At 36.1% G+C, this 21,756-nt stretch overlaps 1 protein-coding gene and 2 long non-coding RNA genes across 11 annotated transcripts; 1 reads left to right on the top strand and 2 right to left on the bottom strand.

The window, feature by feature from the left end:
• Positions 1-1,564: 1,564 nt before the first annotated feature.
• On the top strand, positions 1,565-2,019 carry LOC117612631. The gene is made up of 2 exons (XR_004583472.1): positions 1,565-1,666; positions 1,702-2,019. It is a non-coding gene; the product is annotated as an uncharacterized LOC117612631 (long non-coding RNA).
• A 1,265-nt stretch (positions 2,020-3,284) lies between these two features.
• LOC117612632 lies at positions 3,285-8,259 on the bottom strand. Of its 9 annotated transcripts, none has more exons than XR_004583474.1 (9): positions 7,976-8,259; positions 7,798-7,857; positions 6,751-6,874; positions 5,562-5,618; positions 4,533-5,090; positions 4,239-4,450; positions 3,879-3,983; positions 3,661-3,747; positions 3,285-3,489 (listed from the first exon to the last, which is right to left on the bottom strand). It is a non-coding gene; the product is annotated as an uncharacterized LOC117612632 (long non-coding RNA). The 9 variants fall into 9 exon arrangements; XR_004583476.1 differs by having other exon boundaries at positions 6,766-6,874; XR_004583479.1 differs by having other exon boundaries at positions 6,793-6,874.
• Positions 8,260-14,018: 5,759 nt separating this feature from the next.
• LOC117612633 (NAC domain-containing protein 2-like) lies at positions 14,019-15,164 on the bottom strand. The gene has a single exon (XM_034341308.1). The coding sequence runs from the start codon at positions 15,162-15,164 to the stop codon at positions 14,019-14,021; it is 1,146 nt and encodes a 381-aa protein (XP_034197199.1).
• Between the last annotated feature and the right edge of the window lie 6,592 nt (positions 15,165-21,756).

Here is a 21,756-nt window from a genome sequence, read left to right as displayed (position 1 = left end):
GTTTGGAGAAAAGGAACTCTGTTTTTGTAATCTAAAAGACTAGGTATCTATGTCCCACATCTTGGGACTAATTGAATGTGCTTTTTGATATTGAAAGGAAGCTAGCATCTTTGGTTGAAAAAAATGAAGGTGTTCCTGCTGAAGTAATTTCTACTTGATTTCAATTTGCCTATAAAACTTGTTGACTGGTGCTCAACAAGTTGGGTTTTTGTAGCTTGAATTGGCGTATAATTTAGGTTCGCTTTTTGCATGTGAGTGTTTTAATGGATTGGATGTTCTACCTGTATGTTTGTCAAATCTCAATCATGTTTCTGAGATGAGTTGTGCAGTAGTGTTGGTTGAAATTAATATGTTATTTATTCATTGAAAGCATATTGTTTCCCGACGGTGAGTATTTGATCAAATTATAATTTGTTGCAATTTTGTCTTGACAATTTATGTTTCTTTCTCTTTTTCTTTTCAAGTTGTACAAGGAGAAGAAAAGCCGCACAACTCGTTTCCCCGTGAAGAACAAATTTGAGGTTAACAGTTACACAATGTGTTTTAGCTGGGTTTGATGGGTTTGATTTTGTTTGGTGGGTAATGCTTGATTTTTATCATTGTGATAATTGTGATGATGGGATGGATATGGAGCTTAATTTTGCTACTGGTTTGGCCAATTTTGGATTTTGGCTTTTCTTACTTTAAAACAAAAATTGTTTTTTCTTACTTTAAACAAAAATTGATTTATGACATTGGTGATTGAGTTGGAGATTTCCAAATTGGACAATTCTTATTGCTTTGCTGATATGGATCCAATATGCTTTGTTTTGGCAAAAAGGGTCCTACTTATTGTACATTATTTGTTCTTTTAGACTTGATATGTATAAGTTTAGTTTTGTCATATGCTCCTGGCTTGCTTGTTCTAACTGTGGGCACACATGAGCCGGAAAACTTTACACATAAGGCTTTACTGATGTCTTGAATGATGTCATTCAATAGTGACCTGTTTTATATAATTTGTATCTCTGCTTTATAACTACATTTGATATTTGGGGTTATATTGCATGCAGGCAAGCAACCCTGACAAGGTACGAAGTGAATATAAATCATTCTCAAGGTAAAGTGCTGCCTAGTGTAAGAGTTTCAGATCCAGGTCTTCTACTTAAACCTGACGAACCAAATTTGGTATGAACTACATCTTTGAATCCCTGATTGCATCTTTGAGGCCAAAGCAGAAAAAATGCTAAACTACATACAGTTTAAAAAATAAAAATAAAAAAAAGTCGAGGCTTTATGAATTAGTTGACTATTCTTTTTATTTATTTATTTAATTTTATACTTTTATACTTTTTGTGGAGTCTTTTTCTCTTTTTTTTTTTTCAAAGTTCCCCTAACTTGGCACAGATGCATGTATGCACGTGTGTACTCAGAACACAAACTCCTTTATAACTCAAAAGAACGGTCGCAAATGTTAGTTTTTAACTTGGAAAAATAAAATAAAATTGAAAGTTACTTTTGGGAAATGTTGAACTTTTATAATGAATATGGCTTCAATGTAGAAGGCTTGATAGTAAATAGAAAATCTATATGCTGGGGGTTTTCTGGCTAGCTAAAAATGTGTGAGAAATGATGAATCTATCTGATTGCAGCCTATTTAATGTTTAATACCTTCATTAAAAAAAAGGTTGTTGACAGTTTAATACCTTCATTAAAAAAAAGGTTGTTGACAGTGCTTTGACTATCTTGCAGATTATAATGGCAAAACCAGCATGTGGCCCTAGTAAGAGAGATAAGCCTATAGGGATGGATGAGGACTAATTTTGTGTGTGACAATTGACTATCTTTGCTTGTATTGTTCTATGTTAGGGATCTTTTGTTCCATTTTAGTAACAATTTTGTTTAGGAGAAAAAGAAACATATTGCAGTTCATGCTTTGTAAATGCCACTCTTCTGTTATGATGGACACGTGGTATGCCCTTGTTGGGTAGGTTTTGGATTGAAACCATGGTCGAGTGCTTGAGCCATGTTTAGTGTGAAGCTTGAATGGATTTTCTTTTATGTTGTATTTGGCCCTTGTCTTTTCAAGCATGCCAAAAATCATCCTAGTTTTGTAATATGTGGTTTGTGTCCAATTAATTTACTGTGGACCTTGCATTTTTGTACCCAATATTTGATAGCTGCCTTCTTTTGAACGAAGATTCATTGAGGGAGAGAATTACTTTCCTTTTGAATATGAATCGATGTGCAACTCCAACTATCATTTCAAAGGTCAACATCAATTCATGCTAATATAAGATCGATAACAATTGTCGTGTCCATGAGATTTGAATTCATGAGCCACTTTCAACGAAGTGGAGACTGTTATTAGACTAAATGGCCATTGACATACAATATAATAGCAATATTAGGCCAATATATGTACACTATATAGGCAATATTAGGGCAATATAACCACAATACGATGGCAATAGTATTACAATATCACCTATAAAAATATAATTATTGTCCACTTATTGCTAATTTTTCACATGTTCAGAAATTTTGTTCTCTCTTAGCTCACTCAGCTCTCTCTCTGGCACATCTCTCTCTCTCTTCGGTATCTGTCTATCGCAGCTCTCTCTCTCTCTCTCTCTCTCTCTAGTGCAACTCTCTCTCTCTTTGCTTTCTTTCTGTAGCGCAGCTCTCTCTCTATCTCTCTCTAGCTTCGTTCTGTCTCTTTCTCCCCCTATTCGCTATCTTGCTCTCTGTCTGTTTATTCATACCTTCCTTTTTTTGTAAATGATTTTTTAGTTGTTATTATTTTTTTAGAATAATTTCTTACAATGTTTTACGGTGCAATTATGATGCACCTGACTGCCTGTTTTTGAAAGGCACGTTGTTTCTTTCTCATCCTCGTCTTCTTTTTGAATGAAGTATGGCCTAAACCGTAAACCCATTGATGAGCCGTAGTCAATATACATACAACATAATAGCAATATTAGGGCAATATACATACACTAGAGAGGCAATATTAGGGCAATATAATAGCAATACGACAGCAATAGCATCACAATATACATACAATACGGTGGCAATATGCATCAATATGTATACAATACACAGGCAATATTAGCACAATACACATGCAATAGGACCACAATATTAAGTCAATCTACATACAATACACACACATCCATTACAGACTACAATTTAGACATGGAAAATAAATCGCCACCGAACCCTAACAATACTATCCCAAGAAGCAAAAATTATTTCTTTCATAAAACTTGACAATTCAATTGTTATTACATAGTCAACCAATCTTTACTCTATTACATACATACTTCCTACCTATAATTATAAATAATGGAGAGCTCACAAATTCTACTAATTTGATCTTAACTTCATCAATTTGTTCTTCGTTGTATGAGTTAGCTCTCCCTTCTTGCACATTTTCCAAGTTGTTCTGTTCTCCTCCCGTGTAGCAATATCAGCAACAACAGGTTATCTACAGATCTGAAATCATAACTGCAGATGATTCTCAATTAACAAAGAGGAAAACCATTTTCTTTTATAACTTTGGTTCTGAAATATATAACAAAATGCAAAGACCTTTGCTTCTGAAAAGGAGCAAAAGTTTGTCAACCAATTCATAGTAAAAACGAAGAAACTAGTGAACCTAACCAGAGAAATGCTAACCTGCAAAACCAACTCCAATACTTTAACCACATCATTAATACTTGAGATTTTCTTCTCATGGATTATGATTAGAGGATTTTCCAATTCCTATCAGCACATACACAAGTTTGAAGATAATCATCATCAAGCAAAAAGGGACTTGAGGTGCTGCTAACTTTAACAAGCAGCCCTCTAACAGTTTCAAGACATAGTTATCACTGAGTCAAACTAAAACTTACACATTTCTGATTGTTCTGGTTGGTGATGAAATAAGGGGATATGTAGCCCCTATCTAGCTTCATTCCCTCAACAACCTCCAACTCATTGTCCAATGTTTTCCCATCCTGCAGAAATTAACATAGTGTGAAGCTTACATGTTTTGGGTATCATTTGGGAATAAAAAACTAAAATAAAATTATTTGCCCTCCAATATATTTCTGTAAAAATTTCATAAGACCCATACATACCTCACTTTAAAACAACAATAAAAAGAAGCTGATATCATCCAGATTTCAGCCCTTGCAATAAGGTAACTACACTAATATGCCTATGACAAATCTGCTGACTAGAAACAAACATAGGCAAATAAAGTCGCATACCCATCAGCACAGCCACTGTCCAGGTCGTGATGAGATACAAGCCAATAGACGACCACCACCAAATTGCTCTTCCAAATGTTGGTCAAGGGTGCAAATCTGTTGACACTTCTCCAACTTTCTTACTACATGGTTGTTCTTCTTCTCTCCAACTTTCTTACTACATGGTTGTTCTTCTTCACCTCCTCAGCGACGGCAACAGCAGCATCACCTTCCTATCAAACAAATAACACAAAATGTCATCAAAGACAGTAAAGTTCATTGCGCATTTGTGTGTCCAAAAGTAAAGTTCATTACCAGAAAAGCTCCTTTATTTCATTTGCAGGCATCGTATTCTTGTTGATCAATATAATCAGAGGACTTGAGCTGCTCCAGTAGGACTACCACTGACTCAATTCGCCCAAACAAGCAAGCACTATGAGATCCTCTTGGCAAAACTAGACAACCAATAACCATAACACCCAAACCCTGTCACGAGTAGTGACTCTCCAGATTGCATGCGCATTACAGGCCACTGCCCCCCTCCATCTTAGCATGCAGGGAAACTCAACCAATTCTTCCAGCATGTGTACTTTGTCATAGATAGCATCATCCTAGCAGACAGAATCTCATGTGACAATCAAGTTCCATTTTCCAATTTTTTTTCCAATTTTTCATTATATAGCTAGAGACAACGGGGCAGATCAGTATGCAGGTCCCACAATGGATGACTGGTCTTCGATGTTGATTGCTGCTTCAGAATCTGGCTTTCCTGGTTTGACCTCTTCATTGAGTGTAAATTTTATCTTGGGTGACAACCTCTTGATTTCCTCTATTGTATAGATAAAAATCTTCCTTACCATGCTACAGAACTCACTGCAACAAAAGTACACAGATTTTACGGGATGAATATTCAAAGGCATGAAGTTTAGATTCATTAACCTAATTACTTATGGCGGAAGTTCATAAATGGGATGGATACCCGAAATTTAAAATAAAAAAAAAAGCTTCCTACCTGTGATGAGTATATCAAACACAAGGCTTGATTAATTACAATTCCAATGCAGACCTCATTCACAAAAGTTTGAAATTACCCATTATGAAATTAAACATTTGTGAAACATTTTGCATTGTCAGTTTTATCAGATTGAACTACACTTAGTGAAGAAACAATTTTTGTTTTAAAGTAAGAAAAACCAAAATCCAAAATTGGCCAAACCAGTAGCAAAATTAAGCTCCATATCCATCCCATCATCACAATTATCACAATGATAAAAATCAAGCATTACCCACCAAACAAAATCAAACCCATCAAACCCAGCTAAAACACATTGTGTAACTGTTAACCTCAAATTTGTTCTTCACAGGGAAACGAGTTGTGCGGCTTTTCTTCTCCTTGTACAACTTGAAAAGAAAAAGAGAAAGAAACATAAATTGTCAAGACAAAATTGCAACAAATTATAATTTGGTCACATACTCACCGTCGGGAAACAATATGCTTTCAATGAATAAATAACATATTAATTTCAACCAACACTACTGCACAACTCATCTCAAAAACATGATTGAGATTTGACAAACATACAGGTAGAACATCCAATCCATTAAAACACTCACATGCAAAAAGCGAACCTAAATTATACGCCAATTCAAGCTACAAAAACCCAACTTGTTGAGCACCAGTCAACAAGTTTTATAGGCAAATTGAAATCAAGTAGAAATTACTTCAGCAGGAACACCTTCATTTTTTTCAACCAAAGATGCTAGCTTCCTTTCAATATCAAAAAGCACATTCAATTAGTCCCAAGATGTGGGACATAGATACCTAGTCTTTTAGATTACAAAAACAGAGTTCCTTTTCTCCAAACAAAAATATCTTAAAACAAATGAAAGAAGAAAATGAAGTAACAATTTCACAGCAATCTTTTAAAGAAACAATGAGATTGACAACGATTATGGTTCCAAAACAATACCAGGCATTAAATTATCTGCATATGTATTAAATTTCCTTTGTCTTAAAAACATACATACACACACATTACATGAAAACATCATTAAAATCTTGTCCAAATTATTTAATTGGATACATAAACATTCCCCAATCTGTTCAGCAGACAAGATCGGATGGGAAAGAAATTTAGTGCGAGTTTCTCATGCAGCTCCTTTGTAAAGGTAAAATCCCTTTTATCTACTGACATGCTAAATCCTTCTTGGAAATTCGCAGTGCTGCCATTAATGTAAGAGCTAAAACTGGATTTGCTACCTCTGAGATGTGCATCCAACCACCCTTGTACTAAATTAACAAAAACATTAGATGGAAACTGATAAACCCTTTTGCTATAACGTCTAACTTCCATAATCCATCCAATGAACCATAGAAAATTTTCGACATAAATGTTAGGCCTTATAAAAAACTACTAAATGGTAGGCCATTTTGCTATCATGTCTAACTTCCATAATCCATCAATGAATCAAGGCAAGTATATATCACCCTACAAAAAATACTGAATTCAATTATACAAGACTTAAGACATACCACCACTAGACAAACCTTCTTGTATGCGTCCCTCAAACATACCACGACTATGGAAATTTGGATTGCATGTAATTTTGCTTCCCATATTCTATTCAATCTTTCAAGCCTTCAGATAGAACATAACCTGCATAGTGCAGATGAAATCATAATTTGAAACAAAACTAATATACTAGAAATAAGAACCAGATTAGGGGGGAGAAACAGGATAATGACAACTAAATCTTTTAGAGGCAAAAAGCTTAACTGCCTATGATTCACCAATGACCAGAACAGGGTATTTCTTTCCTTTTCGGGACAAAATCTAGCAATAACCAAGTGTGGGGGAGTGCATGTTAAGAAGTAGCAATACTATTAGAATAAATTTTGACTATTCGGAGTTGCAGTCGTATTTTCCCAGTGTTACCAAGCAATTGTGGGAAAGGCCAAAAGAAAAAGGGTGATGCATACAAACTATCACTATTCAACATACCATTAGACCACTAAATGACACATCTCTTGCGAGTGTGGACCAGCATCTGTCAAATGAAAGAAAAATTAAATCTGCAATTGTTGGCAGGCAAAGACCTCCAGTATTTTACTGTGAACTAATGGCCTCATGGTGAACTTGATTGCATGTAGCACAACCTCACACTAATATATTCTTTTACTTCAATTTTTCTTCTAACACTCACAGATTTATTAATGAAATGTAGTTACAGGAAGGATGAATGAGATGTCCATCTAAAATCCTGTTAACGTTCTCAATCCCAAACAAAAAAATTAAGCCAAAACCAAACTAACTATTTGGATGACACACAAGGATTGCGTTAAGAGGCCAACAGTCTTCAAGACTCTTAATTCCCTGATCCCCATCATGATGAAAAAAAGAGAGAAGAGGGAAGGAGGAGGAGGGACCATACATTTGGATACCAATACTCAAAAATTTACTTTCTTACATATAATTTACATCAAGTTAAATTCCATCCATATGATTGCACACCAAAAAATTGAGCTTTACCCATTACATGTGAATGCTACATCGATAACATCTGTACTCTATGATCATACCTGAATTGCACAAAGATAAGCTTGGCTCTGAATACATGTCTTTACAGGTCCCCAAATGCCCTGAAAATAGCTACCAACATAAACTTATCCAAATAACAGAAGTTGTCGCTATTTCTATGCCATAAGGTCCCTCTAATCCAAATAACAGAAGTGGGAAAATAGCGAATTGGAAGCTTACCAAAGAAGTGCTTTGAGTCGTTTCACCTAAAGCATGTCTTTTGCTCGAGCTCGAGGGCTGTATCGCCATTGAAATAGCTCCCTCTCTCACTGGTTAGGGTTTGTGGATTTGTTGTTTTAAGTCAAAAGGAGGTGGATTTGGGGGCCTTGCACGATTCCATTATAGGGAAATAGCTCAAAATGTCACCCTTTTAATTGGATTTGGGTAGAGAAGAAAACAGAGAGGAACAGGAAGAACTGGGTTTTGAAGGCAAAGCTGTGGGTTTTGTAGGTTGTTCTTGATCTTCTTCTTCGTGAGAGAGAGAGAGAGAGAGAGAGAGAGAGAGAGAGAGAGAGAGAGGCTTGTAGAGATGTCGAAGTTAGAGAGAACTGAGAGAGAAAGTAAAAGCCCAAAATAAAAAGTGTTATATATAATATATAATAGTCCAATAAATGGGCAATAAATATGTATTTATAGGTGATAATTGCAAAAAAATTGAGAAGCAGTGGTATTTTTAGTTAAAATTATAAAAAATGGTGGCATTTTAAGCTATTTCCCTTATTTTGGAGATATATAATTCTTCCATTTTAATGGATGGAATTTCAATGAATTAAGCATCACTAACTTACGCTCTGATCTGAGTAGCATGAGACACGTGGAATCCCGTGTGGATCTGCAAAGACCACCTTGCAAGTCAAAGTGGTGGTAGTGTGGTCGATGATGCTTGCTATGATGGATAAAAAAAATATCAGAATTGAGAATGTTGATGCAAAGGAATGTTATGGAGGGTTTTTTAAAGTTGACAATAATCATCGTGCTTCAATGCACATCAAACAAGGATACAAATCCTCAAAGGACCAAGTCGAAGAGGCTTCCACCAGAAGCAAGCCTGGTTCAAATATTGATATCTACCATTTAGCATTATTGTCCAGCTAAGGGGGAAGAAAAATTCATTTTACAGATGCAGGGAGAAAAAAAGGTCTTTCTCCAATGGCAGTAGAAACCAATGAACCCAATAATGCTGAGAGATCTAAACAACTTGTCCCAATGGTTCCTCTCAACATTCACACTAAGCATAAACCTATCAAAGAGCTGTCTTTGTTCGGTTTTCCCCGTCTTTCCTTAAAGAAAATTGCAGCTTTGGAAATCATCTTGCATTTCGCTAACTTCCTCTTAACTTCCTCCAAATTTTGAGGTGAACAAATTACGACAACACTCTTCAATTTTGGAGCCCACTCGAGTATATACTTTGCTAATTTAACACCATTGGACCCGTCTGAAACACATTGGTCGCGCAAAGGTTTGCGCGACGAAAAACTCAAACAAATTTATAAAAAATAAAAAATTCCCGCGTTCCATTTTTGGTACCCGCCCACATTTTTAGAGTTTTGCGCGACGAATACTAACGTCGCGCAAATATTTGCGCGACGAAATATTTTTTGTGTTTTAAATTTTTTTTAATTAAAATAAACTAATTTAATAGTTTGCACTACAAAATATTTTGTCGCGCAAGGTTTTTGACTTTTTGTTTTATTATTTCTTTAATATTAATTTATTCAAATTTTTACTTTTAAATGTAATTTAATTGTATGATTTTTTTTAAATCACTTTAATTTCAATTGATATTAATTTAATTATATTAATTTTTTCAAATTTTTACTTTTTAAATTTAATTTAATTGTAAGATTTTTCTTAATTACTTTAATTTAAATTGACATATTCAAAATAAAATTACATATGAAAAATAGTGATCAAATTATCCAATAAATATTTATATATATATAATATTCAAAATGTACACATGAATTAACAAAGTACAATAATAAAATTCTAATACAAGCATATTGTGGTGGTAGTGGTGGATAATATGTTTTGATAGCTTCCTAATTCTCAACTTTAGCCATCAAAGTCTCGATGATTACCTACAAAAAAACAAATATGGTCAAATAACAACAAAAAAAAAAAAAAGAATGCATAATCTCCCCTAAAATTGTTATACCACAAATCCAACCCAAACTCCAATCTCTCCCCTTTACTCAACCCCAAACCCCACACAAACTCAAAACTAACTCCAAAAACACATATTAATGAAAAAAAATTAAAATTTGGAGAGAATATACCTTTTGGCAAGATTGAGAGGGAGTGAGAATGAGAGGGAGAAGTGAGTGTGAGAGAATTAGATAAGATAGTGATAGAGAGATGAGAGAGTGAGAGATAGTGAAAAGATAGATGAGAGAGTGAGTGAGAGTGAGAGTGAGAGATAGTGAAGAGAGAGATGAGAGATTAAGTGAGAGGAGTGAGTGTGAGAGAAAGGGTGGGATTTGGGGAGAGGGAAAGAGAGAGGAGAGGTAAGAGTAGAGAAAGAAATTGAGAAAAGGGTGGAGGAGTTATTTCGGTTTTTAAAATCGTATCACTTTGCGCGACGAAAATACGGTTGGTCGCGCAAAACTTTGCGCGACGAAACATATTGGTCTCGCAAAGTTTTGCGCGACGAATATAGAAATATTGGTCGCGCAAAGTCTAAAAAAAATTATTTTTTGAAAAAAAAATTCCCGCATCCCATTTTTGGTACCCGCCAAAATTTTTAAATTGTTGCGCGACGAAAAATACATATTGGTCGCGCAAAGTCTAAAACAATTATATAAAAAAAATTCCCGCGTCCCATTTTTGGTACCCGCCCAAATTATTGCGCGACGAAAAATATATATTGGTCGCGCAGAGTTTGGCGCGACGAAACATATTGGTCTCGCAAAGTTTTGCGCGACGAATATAGTAATATTGGTCGCGCAAAGTCCAAAAAAATTATTTTTTTAAAAAAAAATTCCCGCATCACATTTTTGGTACCCGCCAAAATTTTTAAATTTTTGTGCGACGAAAAATACATATTGGTCTCGCAAAGTTTTGCGCGACGAATATAGTAATATTGGTCGCGCAAAGTCTAAAAAATTATTTTTTAAAAAAAAAATTCCCGCATCACATTTTTGGTACCCGCCAAAATTTTTAAATTTTTGTTCGACGAAAAATACATATTGGTCGCGCAAAGTCTAAAACAATTATATAAAAAAATTCCCGCGTCCCATTTTTGGTACCCGCCCAAATTTTTGCGCGACAAAAAATATTGGTCGCGCAAAGTCTAAAGTTTTTTTTTTTTTTAATTTTAAAAACCCGCGTCCCATTTTTGGTACTCGCCCAAATTTTTTGAGTTTTGCACTACGAACTGTTGGTCGCGCAAACTTTTGAGAGACGAAAAATTGGTTCGTAGCACAATATTTATAAAAATAATTGTTATGAATAATAAAAAATAAAAATATTTTATTTTATGATTTAAAATATAATTAAGGTGAAAGCTACTTAATAAATGTATATATTATTCAATTTCTTAAGTGTTATATGTACAAAATAAATAAATTTAAAGCTACTTAATAAATAAATATATATATACACACACATACACACACACACACACACACACACTTCAACGATCTAACCATAAGACTTGTTTGTATATACTTCAAGATCGTATACCCCAAAAATCACAAAAAAACAAACATTCAGGGATCTAGTAACGGGACAAAACTTTTCGATAGTTATAAATGAAAAATCACGATTTAACGGTTATTTTAACTCCGATTTTGATGATTTTTTTACAGCTACACTCCTTGACCCTATATGAATACAATGACGGAATTTGATCTTCAATTTAAAACATTTGCACTAGTGGATACCACAAAATCTTATGTTATATTTAACGAAAGTATAAATAAACTCTTAATTGTTAGTGAATATATTGTTTTGATGGCATATGCATTCTACGAAACTAGTTTCAACGATCCAACCGTCAAACTTTTTTTTTTATACTTCGAGATCATATACGCCAAAAATCGGAAAAAATAAACATTCATAGATCAAGTAACGGGACAAAACTTTTCGACGGTTATAAATGAAAAATCATGATTTAACGGTTATTTTAACTCCAATTTTGATGATTTTTTTACAGCTACACTCCTTGACCCTATATGAATACAATGACTGAATTTGATCTTCAATTTAAAATATTTACACTAGTGGATACCACAAAATCTTATGTTATATTTAACTAAAATATAAATAAACTCTTAATTGTTAGTGAATATATTGTTTTGATGGCATACACATTCTACGAAACTAGTTTCAACGATCCAACCGTCAAACTTGTTTCAACAATCCAACCGTCAAACTTGTTTGTTTATACTTCGAGATCATATACGCCAAAAATCGGAAAAAATAAACATTCATTGATCAAGTAACGGGACAAAACTTTTCGATGGTTATAAATGAAAAATCAAGATTTAATGGTTATTTTAACTCCGTTTTTGATGATTTTTTACAGCTACACTCCTTGACCCTATATGAATACAATGACTGAATTTCATCTTCAATTTAAAATATTTACACTAGTGGATACCACAAAATCTTATGTTATATTTAACGAAAGTATAAATAAACTCTTAATTGTTAGTGAATATATTGTTTTGATGGCATATGCATTCAAAAAAACTAGTTTCAACGATCCAACCATCAAACTTGTTTGTTTATACTTTGAGATCATATAGCCAGAAATCGGAAAAAATAAACATTCAGAGATCAAGTAAGGGGATAAAACTTTTCGACGGTTATAATGAAAAATCAAGATTTAACGGTTATTTTAACTCCGATTTTGATGATTTTTACTGCTACACTCCTTGACCCGATATGAATACAATGAAATAATTCGATCGTCAATTTAAAATATATATTTTCTAACAAAAACCCAATCCGAACAACAAGAATATATTTTTCTAATAAAAATCCGATCCAATCTAAAATAATAAATTTAAAGTTACTTAATAAATATATATACCGTTTAATTTCTTAAGTGTTATGCATACAAAATAAAAAACAAAAATAAATTGGTTTAGGTGACAAAATGCTTGGATTACGTCATGGAAAAATTTTTAAAAAATAATTTTTTATTTTATTTATTTTTATAAGGACTTTGTGCGACGAAGTTTAATTTTCGTCGCGCAAAGTCACTTTGAGCGACGAATTGTTTTTCGTCTCGCAAAATGGGTCGTGCAATACTTTGAGCGACGATGTATTGTCGTAGCGCAAAAGTTTGTCGCGCGAAGTGACTTTTAGCGACGAATTATTTTTTGTCGCGCAACATTTAGTCGCGCAAGACTTTGAGCAACGAAATTTCAAGTTTCGTCGCGCAAAGTGACTTTGAGCGATGAATAGTTTTTCGTCGCGCAAGGGGTTTGTTTTACTAGTGCCATGGGCCTTGCATTTGTAGGGCCCCGAATTATATATTTTATATATGTACCAAGTTGATGAAGAATATGATTTTAGAGGGGAATAATTTCAATAGTTTGGCATCTGGAGCTCCTAAATCTGATTACAAGTGTTTCTAAAGAGTCCAAATGAAAATTATGTAATAGATGAACATCAATTGCATGTATTTAAGTATTTAATTTCCAAAAAGTATTTCATTGCTAAAAGTAGCAATCAATGAAAGAAAGCCAATAGGGACTAGAAATTCTTTTATTTATCCTAAAATTCTTGTTATAGTAGATTATTTAGCGGGGAAATATGAAAGAGTGCAAATTATTTGTATCGTCATTCTTGTTTATTTTCAGATTGGGGCAACGATTATATGGCCAATACAGGAGCCGTGTTTATTTATCCAAATTGTAGTTAATTGCATTTTTTTTTTTTCCATGTTAGTTTATTATATTCAAGAGAATGAAAGAGAAATGGGCCTTATTTTCATTTCTAGCCTAGGGCCACCCAAAAGTCAGGGCTGACCCTGTCTCTAGAGTAAATACAGTGGTCTGCATGTAGGAAAGAATATGAGATTGCTTCCTTAATATCTGTTGATGGCAGAATTATTGGATTTTGTCCATCATCAAGTTATGAGTGTCAATTTCATCATCCCTTATAAAACCAGCACAATAAAGTGTTCCATGCATGGACAAAATCCAAACTCAATAGCCCACTTATACATTCCAAAACAAGATAATAAAATTCATGTACATGACTTTATTGGTCAATCTATGATGAACATATTAGCTTCACTACTTGCAGTAGTAGCGTTCTCCATTCCCATTCCCATAAACTGTGCTGTGGAAGATTGCCGCGGACCATCATTATCATCATCACAGTCGATCAAGTGGTCGAGTAAATCATAATCCATCGAGAAGTCGAGCGCATTGACTTGGTCTTCTTCACTACCAAAAGGACTAGGCCAATATCCAATATTATTGTCAGTGAGGACCAGGCCTTGTTGAGTCTCATAAACATCTGACGCCCTCTCTTGGTTACAAACTGCATACGATCCCAAGGCTTGTTCCGTGAATGGTTGTGCGGTGTCCGAAAGCAAGAAATCGCTCATTAGGGCATCGCCATCACCGCCACCATGAAATTGGCTGACGTCATCAGTATTGTTTGCCCTAGCTTGGGAAGAGACCACAGTTGTTGGGCATGCAAAAGAGCTGTCCGGCTGAGATTGAGCGAGTCCAGTTGGCAAGTATGAAACGCTCCCACCAACTCCAGTAGCCTCAGACATGGGAGTGCAATCACCGATAAGTTCCTCAAAGCTAGTCACTTGTTGCGGCCTTTGCCTCTTATTTTGAGATTGTACTGGAGTGTCGGTTTCATTATCCTCTTCTGCAGTTCTCAACTTTCTCTTCCCCCTGTCATTCTTTCGAATCCGGCATAGCACAAACTGATTGGTTGAGTTTGGTTTGGGCTTCACCAATGAAGGGTGAAGGCTGTACTCGTGCATAATCCAGCAACCGTCTTGAACAGATTTAGGGTTTTCATAATGAAACCTTTTCCATATACCTAAATCGTTCTCCTTATTCTCCGGATCACTGACTGTGGTCCCTGAGTTTTCACCTTTCCATGTCCCGGACCCTATCGTGCGAGCCGAGCGGGAGTCCTTGTCACTCAGGCTCTTCAATTTGGTGAAGAAATAAAGGTCTTCACCTTTGGCTAAGTTGTGTCCACCATATTCATGCCATATATCCCATGGCTCTATCTTACCATAAAGATCCATTTCTGGAATAACATTTTCATACATAAAGGATGTGCCACGAACCTTGTTAAGAAGATAATATCCCAATAACTGATCATCTCTTGGACGAAATTTAAAACCAACTGGAAGATTAACAGCAGACTCACAAGGTGCCATATATAAGCTATGTAGCAGGTTCCTCTTCGAATTTTGTGGAGAAGAGAAGATTAAAGATGATCTTGGTTTCTTGAAATGGAAAGAAAATGAGTATGTAGGCTGGTTGGCAGAGAGAGGGTGTTGGATTCTTTAATATATGGTGGTGATTCTGTAATGAGTTTCTTGGGGTTTTGTGAGAGGCATCTTCCTTCCATTCCTATATATATAGGAGTATTAGGGCAACTGGAAGCTAAATCTTATGCGGGGAGGATTTGTGTTGTCATATCTCCACGTTATAAGGGGACGATAAATACTGAAAAAAATTAATATAAAAATATTTGAGATCCGATAATAGTGCAAATAAATACAAAGAGCTCTTTCCATTAATGCCTTTTTATTTTTTGTCTGGACTTATCAAATATAGAAAAACAATTGATTTTTCATTTCAAAGTCTCCTTTTCTATGAACCATTATTTACTTGATATTGCAATATCAAGCGTCATCTCTATCCCTTTGGTTTCTCTGTGTTTTTGTTGTTCCTTTCCCAAATAGGATAAGTCTTGGTATCTGGAGATATTTTCATAGATAATGAACTACAAGTGATGAAATATACAATATGGATGACTGTCAAACATCTGCAAAACGGGATCCCCTTTTTGAATTTTTTTAGGTGGGCTATACGTACTAAAGATTATGTTTTATTAGTTTAAATTAACAGGTTATGATTTATTCTGGTTTAACTACGGGTATTAGTTTAAAAAAATTAAATATTTGAAGTTTTTCTCCTTGGTTTAGATTTCTCTGCATTAGCCCTACTTCTCGACAGATCATGCTCATGATTGTTTCTGCTCTATTTCAGTCATATCTTGTAATAACAGTTAGAATTCATAGCTTTTTGGTATTTAGTTTTTATGGAGATTTGAGTGTTTTGGAGAGAATGAGAGTTACAGAGAAAATGCGGCTATGGAGCTGCAATATTGCTGAAGGTGCTACTGTTCATTTCATTCCAAAATTCAAGTATAATCGTTATGAGAGAGAGAAGTGAGATGCGTCTCTAACAGATTCACACAGAGATTAAATCCTAGCATTTGATCCTATCATCCTATGAGATGATTCCACTTGTCCTAATCTGACACCTAGATCCTAGGCTAGATAAGAGACCACTTGGACTATGGTCCAATGGCTCAAATTACATTAGGAAATTAAAACTTATAAAATGAAATTCAAAGAATTTGTAACTTTGCCTTCAAGATATCAGCTCAAGGGTCACACATCAACAATAACAATATATTGGGATTGTTGACACTAGTACGATTTAGTATTTGCGCGACGAAAGTTTGCGCGACGAACAATATTTCGTAGCGCAAAAAACACTATTGCGACGAAAAAAAATTTCGTCGCGCAAACAACAGAAAACTAGCGCGACAAACAGATTTGTCGCGCAAACAATCTATCTGTTTGTCGCGCAAACAATCTATGCGCGACCTAAATTCATTTCCTCGCGCAAAGGTAATGGATAAAAACCCGGTTTATTTTGTTCGCGCCAAAATCTTGCGCGACGACAAAAATCGTCGCGCATGACAATATTGCGCGACAATTATAAACATTCGTCGCGTAAAGATGGACAAAAAATTGGCTCCTTTTTTTTGGCGGTAAAAAAACTTGCGCGACGAGAGTTTTTGTCTCAAAAGACAACTTAGCGCGACGAAAAAATGTACCGTCGCGTAAGAAAACGAGGGATACTTATTTTTGGCGCCAAAATGAAGGGTGGATAATTTTTTTTTTGCGCGACGGATTTATCTTCGTCGCGAAAAGTTTAATGCCAGTGCGATCTTGCGCGACGGAATTTAAACCTTGCGCGACGAAATTTAAACCTTGCGCGACGAAAGTTTGTGCGACGGATAATATTTTTCGTCGCGCAAAAAAGCAGATGTCGGCACGTATTTGCGCGATGGAAATGTTGTTTTGTGCGACGGAAAAGTGCCCTTTTGCGACGGCATTTTGCGCGACGAATTCAGTGCCCTTCGTCGCGCAAAGTCCTTCTTCTTCATATTAGTATCTGCCATTGCAGAGGCAGAATGCAGAAATTGCATTCTGCCTCTCTCTCACTCCCCCTGCCGCTGCTCTGCTGTGAATTCAGTACGTTCATTGGGTATGTATTTTTTGTCGTTAGTTTAAATGTATTAATGTAAATTCGTACTAATGCTATTAATTTTGTTCTCGTTAGGGATATTTGTGATTAGTGATTGGTGGAGAACGATTGAGAAGGTATGTTATTGTAAAAGTTTGTTTGTTATGTTTGTAATTTTTTTGTGAAGTTATATGTTTATAATGTTGTGAAATTGTGCGTGACGTAGCACAATGTGTTGTGATGTACGAAGTTAATTGAAATTAACTTCGTACTTTTATTTTTATGTTTAGTAACACGAAGTTTCCCGTTCGAGATTAGTTGGATTTCGTGCATGGATGCGTAAGGCATGACTGCGGTCCAATTAATTCTTGAATTGTCCCATTATTTGGACAGTTTGGTAATGCATAGTGTTGTCACATAATCTTCGGCTACAGGATTAGGTTTCGATTGTGGAGATTTCGGTGTCATCTCGGTACGTTCTTCGGGTGGTACGTAGGTATTTATACCTATGCCCACTTCAAGAACTGTGTCGAGATGCTGCCGAAATTAATCCACGTCGAAATCTAATCTCATGTAGCCGTAGGTTACGTGACAGGACTATGCATTCCCGAATGGGATAGGGCCCTTACCGGAGGCATAAGGTGACATTATAACTTCGTATGAAGTTGTTGTGATTGTTGTGTCGTGATTGTGGTTTCAGGAATTATGAGCAGAAGGTGGATACAGAACCCGAATAGATGCGCAGACGAATACTTGGATGGAATCGAGGATTTTATTGAGTTTGCACGTAGACACAACCCGGGTGCAACTAGAATCCGTTGTCCTTGTAGGAGGTGTAACAACACGTTGTTTGAGACAATTGAAAATGTTGGATTTCATTTAGTAAGGAATGGAATGATTGAAACATATAGCATTTGGAACCTTCACGGCGAACAAGTAGACCATGCTTCGTCTTCAAATGCCCCAAGAGTGGACAATGTTGAACCTATTGTGGATCCTAATGATCAAGTCATGGGTATTATACAGGATGCTTTTCCATTCGCATCGACCAACATCAATCAGGAAGGGGAAGATGACGTGCCTACACCAATAGACAGTGCGGAGTTTGAACAGTATGAAAAACTGTTAAAAAATGCCAACCAAGAGTTATACCCGGGGTGCGAGAGCTTTTCCGTTCTCACTGCCATTGTGGAGCTAATGCACGGAAAAATAAAGTATCGTATGTCGAACTTGTGTTTCGATTACTTTTTGGGGGTTTTCAAGAGAATGCTTCCGACGGACAATTGTTTGCCGAAAGACCATAAACATGCACAGAAGGTGTTGCATGGTCTTGGATTGGGTTATGAAAAAATCCACGCTTGCAAAAACAATTGCATGTTATTCTACAAAGAGCATGAAACGTTGGATACATGCCCTATATGCAATGAGTCGAGGTTCAAAATGACATCCCAGAATAGAACGACTAAGATACCACAAAAAGTCATGCGTTATCTGCCCCTTAAACCTAGGTTGCAGCGATTGTATATGTCGACGCATACTGCCACAGACATGAGATGGCATAAGGAAAAACGGGTAGACGATGATGTGATGCGGCATCCTGCAGATGGGGAGGCATGGAAAGAGTTCGATCGAACGTTCCCCGAGTTTGCTGCTGATCCCCGAAATGTTAGATTGGGACTTGCCACTGACGGATTCAATCCGTATGGGGTTCTAAACCAACACCACAGCACTTGGCCGATTTTCGCATTCCCATATAATTTGCCGCCTTGGAAATGCATGAAAAAAGAATACATGATGATGACTGTTTTGATAACTGAGGATCCTGGCAGGTCAATTGATGTGTACTTAAGGCCTCTGGTTGATGAGCTGAAGGATTTATGGACAAACGGTGTTCGCACGTACGATAAATCAACTGGGAGGATGTTCACTTTGCGGGCAGCAGTTATGTGGACTGTGAATGATTTTCCAGCATATGCAATGGTTTCTGGGTGGAGCACAAAGGGTTATATGGCATGTCCTGTATGCAAGGAAGATGTAACTTCTGGTTGGCACGCAGGAAAAGTTTGTTACCTTGGTCATCGGAGATGGTTGCCATGGGACCACGAATGGCGGGAAAAAGATAAAGAGTTCGACGGGAACACAGAGCGTCGCCTCAGACCTAGAGAATGGTCCGGTGATGAGATCTTGGAACAGCTGAACCGTTTGGATTTTGCTCCGTTCGGGAAAACAGTTAGTCGGACTAGACCTTCTACCCATTTGAACTGGACGCACAAGCCTATGTTTTTTGAGCTCCCATATTGGTCGAAACTGAAATTGAGGCACAATCTAGATGTGATGCATGTTGAGAAAAATGTATTCGACACATTGGTGGGCACGATTCTAGATATCGAGGGGAAGACGAAGGACACGATCAAAGCTCGCCTTGATTTGGAAAGAATGGGCATACGAAGGGGTTTATGGATGAATAGGGACAGTGATAAAGCTAGAAGGGATCTTGCATTCTTTTCTATGAAACCGAATGACAAAAAAGAGTTTCTAAAGTTTGTATCGTCTGTCAAATTTCCCGATGGGTATGCTTCTAATATCGCACGTTGCGTGAATGTCGATGGGGGTAAATTTACTGGACTTAAGAGCCATGACTGCCATGTGTTTATGCAACGCCTACTTCCTGTGGGTATTCGACACCTACTGCCGGAAGATGTGGTGAAGCCAATCATGTTGTTATCAGATTTTTTTCCCAACTGACGGCAAAAACATTGCGAAGGACAGACATGTTTCAGTTGCGCCATGACATTGTCCAAGTCCTATGCAAGTTTGAGATGATATTTCCTCCAGCTTTCTTTACAAGTATGATGCACGTGATGGTTCACTTGCCAGAAGAGGCATTGCTTGCTGGTCCTGTCAACTATCGCTGGATGTATCCAATAGAAAGGTATATAATCTTTATCATTTGTGTATGCATCATTATCGACACTTTGCTAATTTGTATCATATCTTTTTATTTTGGCAGGCTTCTCGGAGAGCTGAAAAAAAGTGTACGCAACAGGGCAAAGCCCGAAGGATCAATTATAGAGGCTTGGGTTCAATATGAGTCGCTTACTTTCTGTGGAATGTATTTAAAAGATGTGGAGACGGCTTTCAATCGTCCTCAGCGTAATAACGACGGAGGTATGAGAAAGGAAAAACTTTCTGTTTTTGCCCAAAGCGCACGGCCCTTTGGAGATCCTGGACGAGGGGAGTCGTTTTCTAGAAATGACATGGAAGTAGCGCATTGGTTCGTACTGAACAATTGTGATGAGATAATGGCATACTTAGATGAGCATGAAGAGATGATGAAGCGAGAACATCCATCACATTTAATTGCCCAGAAACAACGTGAATTATTTCCACAATGGTTTTTGGAATCTGTAAGTTATTAGTGTTTTGTATTTGACAAATATAAATTGTAGTATTTAATTTTATTAGACTAACATGTGAATGGTTTTCTATTATATTAGGTGAATAAGTTGAAATCACTACTACAAAAAAGCAAAAAGACGACGGTAAATCACCGTCGTGTATTCGGTTTTTCAATGGTCGTGGAATCCACCGTCATCTTTTCCCTCATAAACCACGACGCTAAATCACCGTCGTTGTTAAAATATACAACGTCATCAACAAATACAAAACGACGTCTTTGTACTGCAAAAAGATCTAAAAAAGCAGTCGAGGATGAGAATAGACGACCAACTCTCTAAAAAAACCGTCGTTAAAAAGGAAAAATATGACACATATTAACAGAACAAGGCCGCAAGATAGACATACAACGACGAAAATTAAAATAAGACGCCGTTAAATATCATTTTCACGACAATAAAAAATATGACGTCTTTAAATACATTAGAAGACGACGTTATTGATTCCTACTACGTCGCCTATATAAAAACAGCCGTCGTAAAATAAATTTTCCACTTCGATTTTTCTATAAAAGATGATGTGGAAATAGTTGTCAGTGTCATTATTTACGACGTATGTATTTATAGAGTAGACGTTGAACAACAAACAACGTCGGTTACAAATATATGAGAGTCGTATTACAAAATTTATACGTCCTATTTTCAGAAACAAACAACGACGATAAATATTAGGCGTTGTTAAATAAAACAACGTCGAAAACAAATAAAAACAGACGTGTTTAGTCTGCTAAAGTTTTAAAAAATAGTCGAGGATGAGAATAGGCGACCAACTCAAACAAATCACCGTCGTTAAAAAGGAAAAATATGACACATATTAAAAGAACAAGGCCGCAAGATAGACATACAACGACGACAACTAAAACACTACGCCGTTAAATATAATTTTCACGACAAGAAAAAATATGACGTCTTTAAATACATGAGAAGACGACGTTATTGAAATCTACTACGTCTCTTATTTACAAACAACCGTCGTGAAATAAATTTTCCACTTCGATTTTTCTAAAAAAGATGACGTGGAAATAGT

The sequence above is a fragment of the Prunus dulcis genome, unplaced genomic scaffold (assembly GCF_902201215.1).
Source record: "Prunus dulcis unplaced genomic scaffold, ALMONDv2, whole genome shotgun sequence".
Taxonomy (NCBI): Eukaryota; Viridiplantae; Streptophyta; class Magnoliopsida; order Rosales; family Rosaceae; genus Prunus; species Prunus dulcis.
The sequence above is the reverse complement of the archived record's forward strand: the minus strand, read 5'-3'. Positions and strand labels throughout refer to the sequence as shown.

Bases quoted from the DNA above. Each gene is read 5' to 3' on its own strand.
- LOC117612633 (XM_034341308.1), bottom strand. From the start codon at position 15,164: ATGGCACCTTGTGAGTCTGCTGTTAATCTTCCAGTTGGTTTTAAATTT.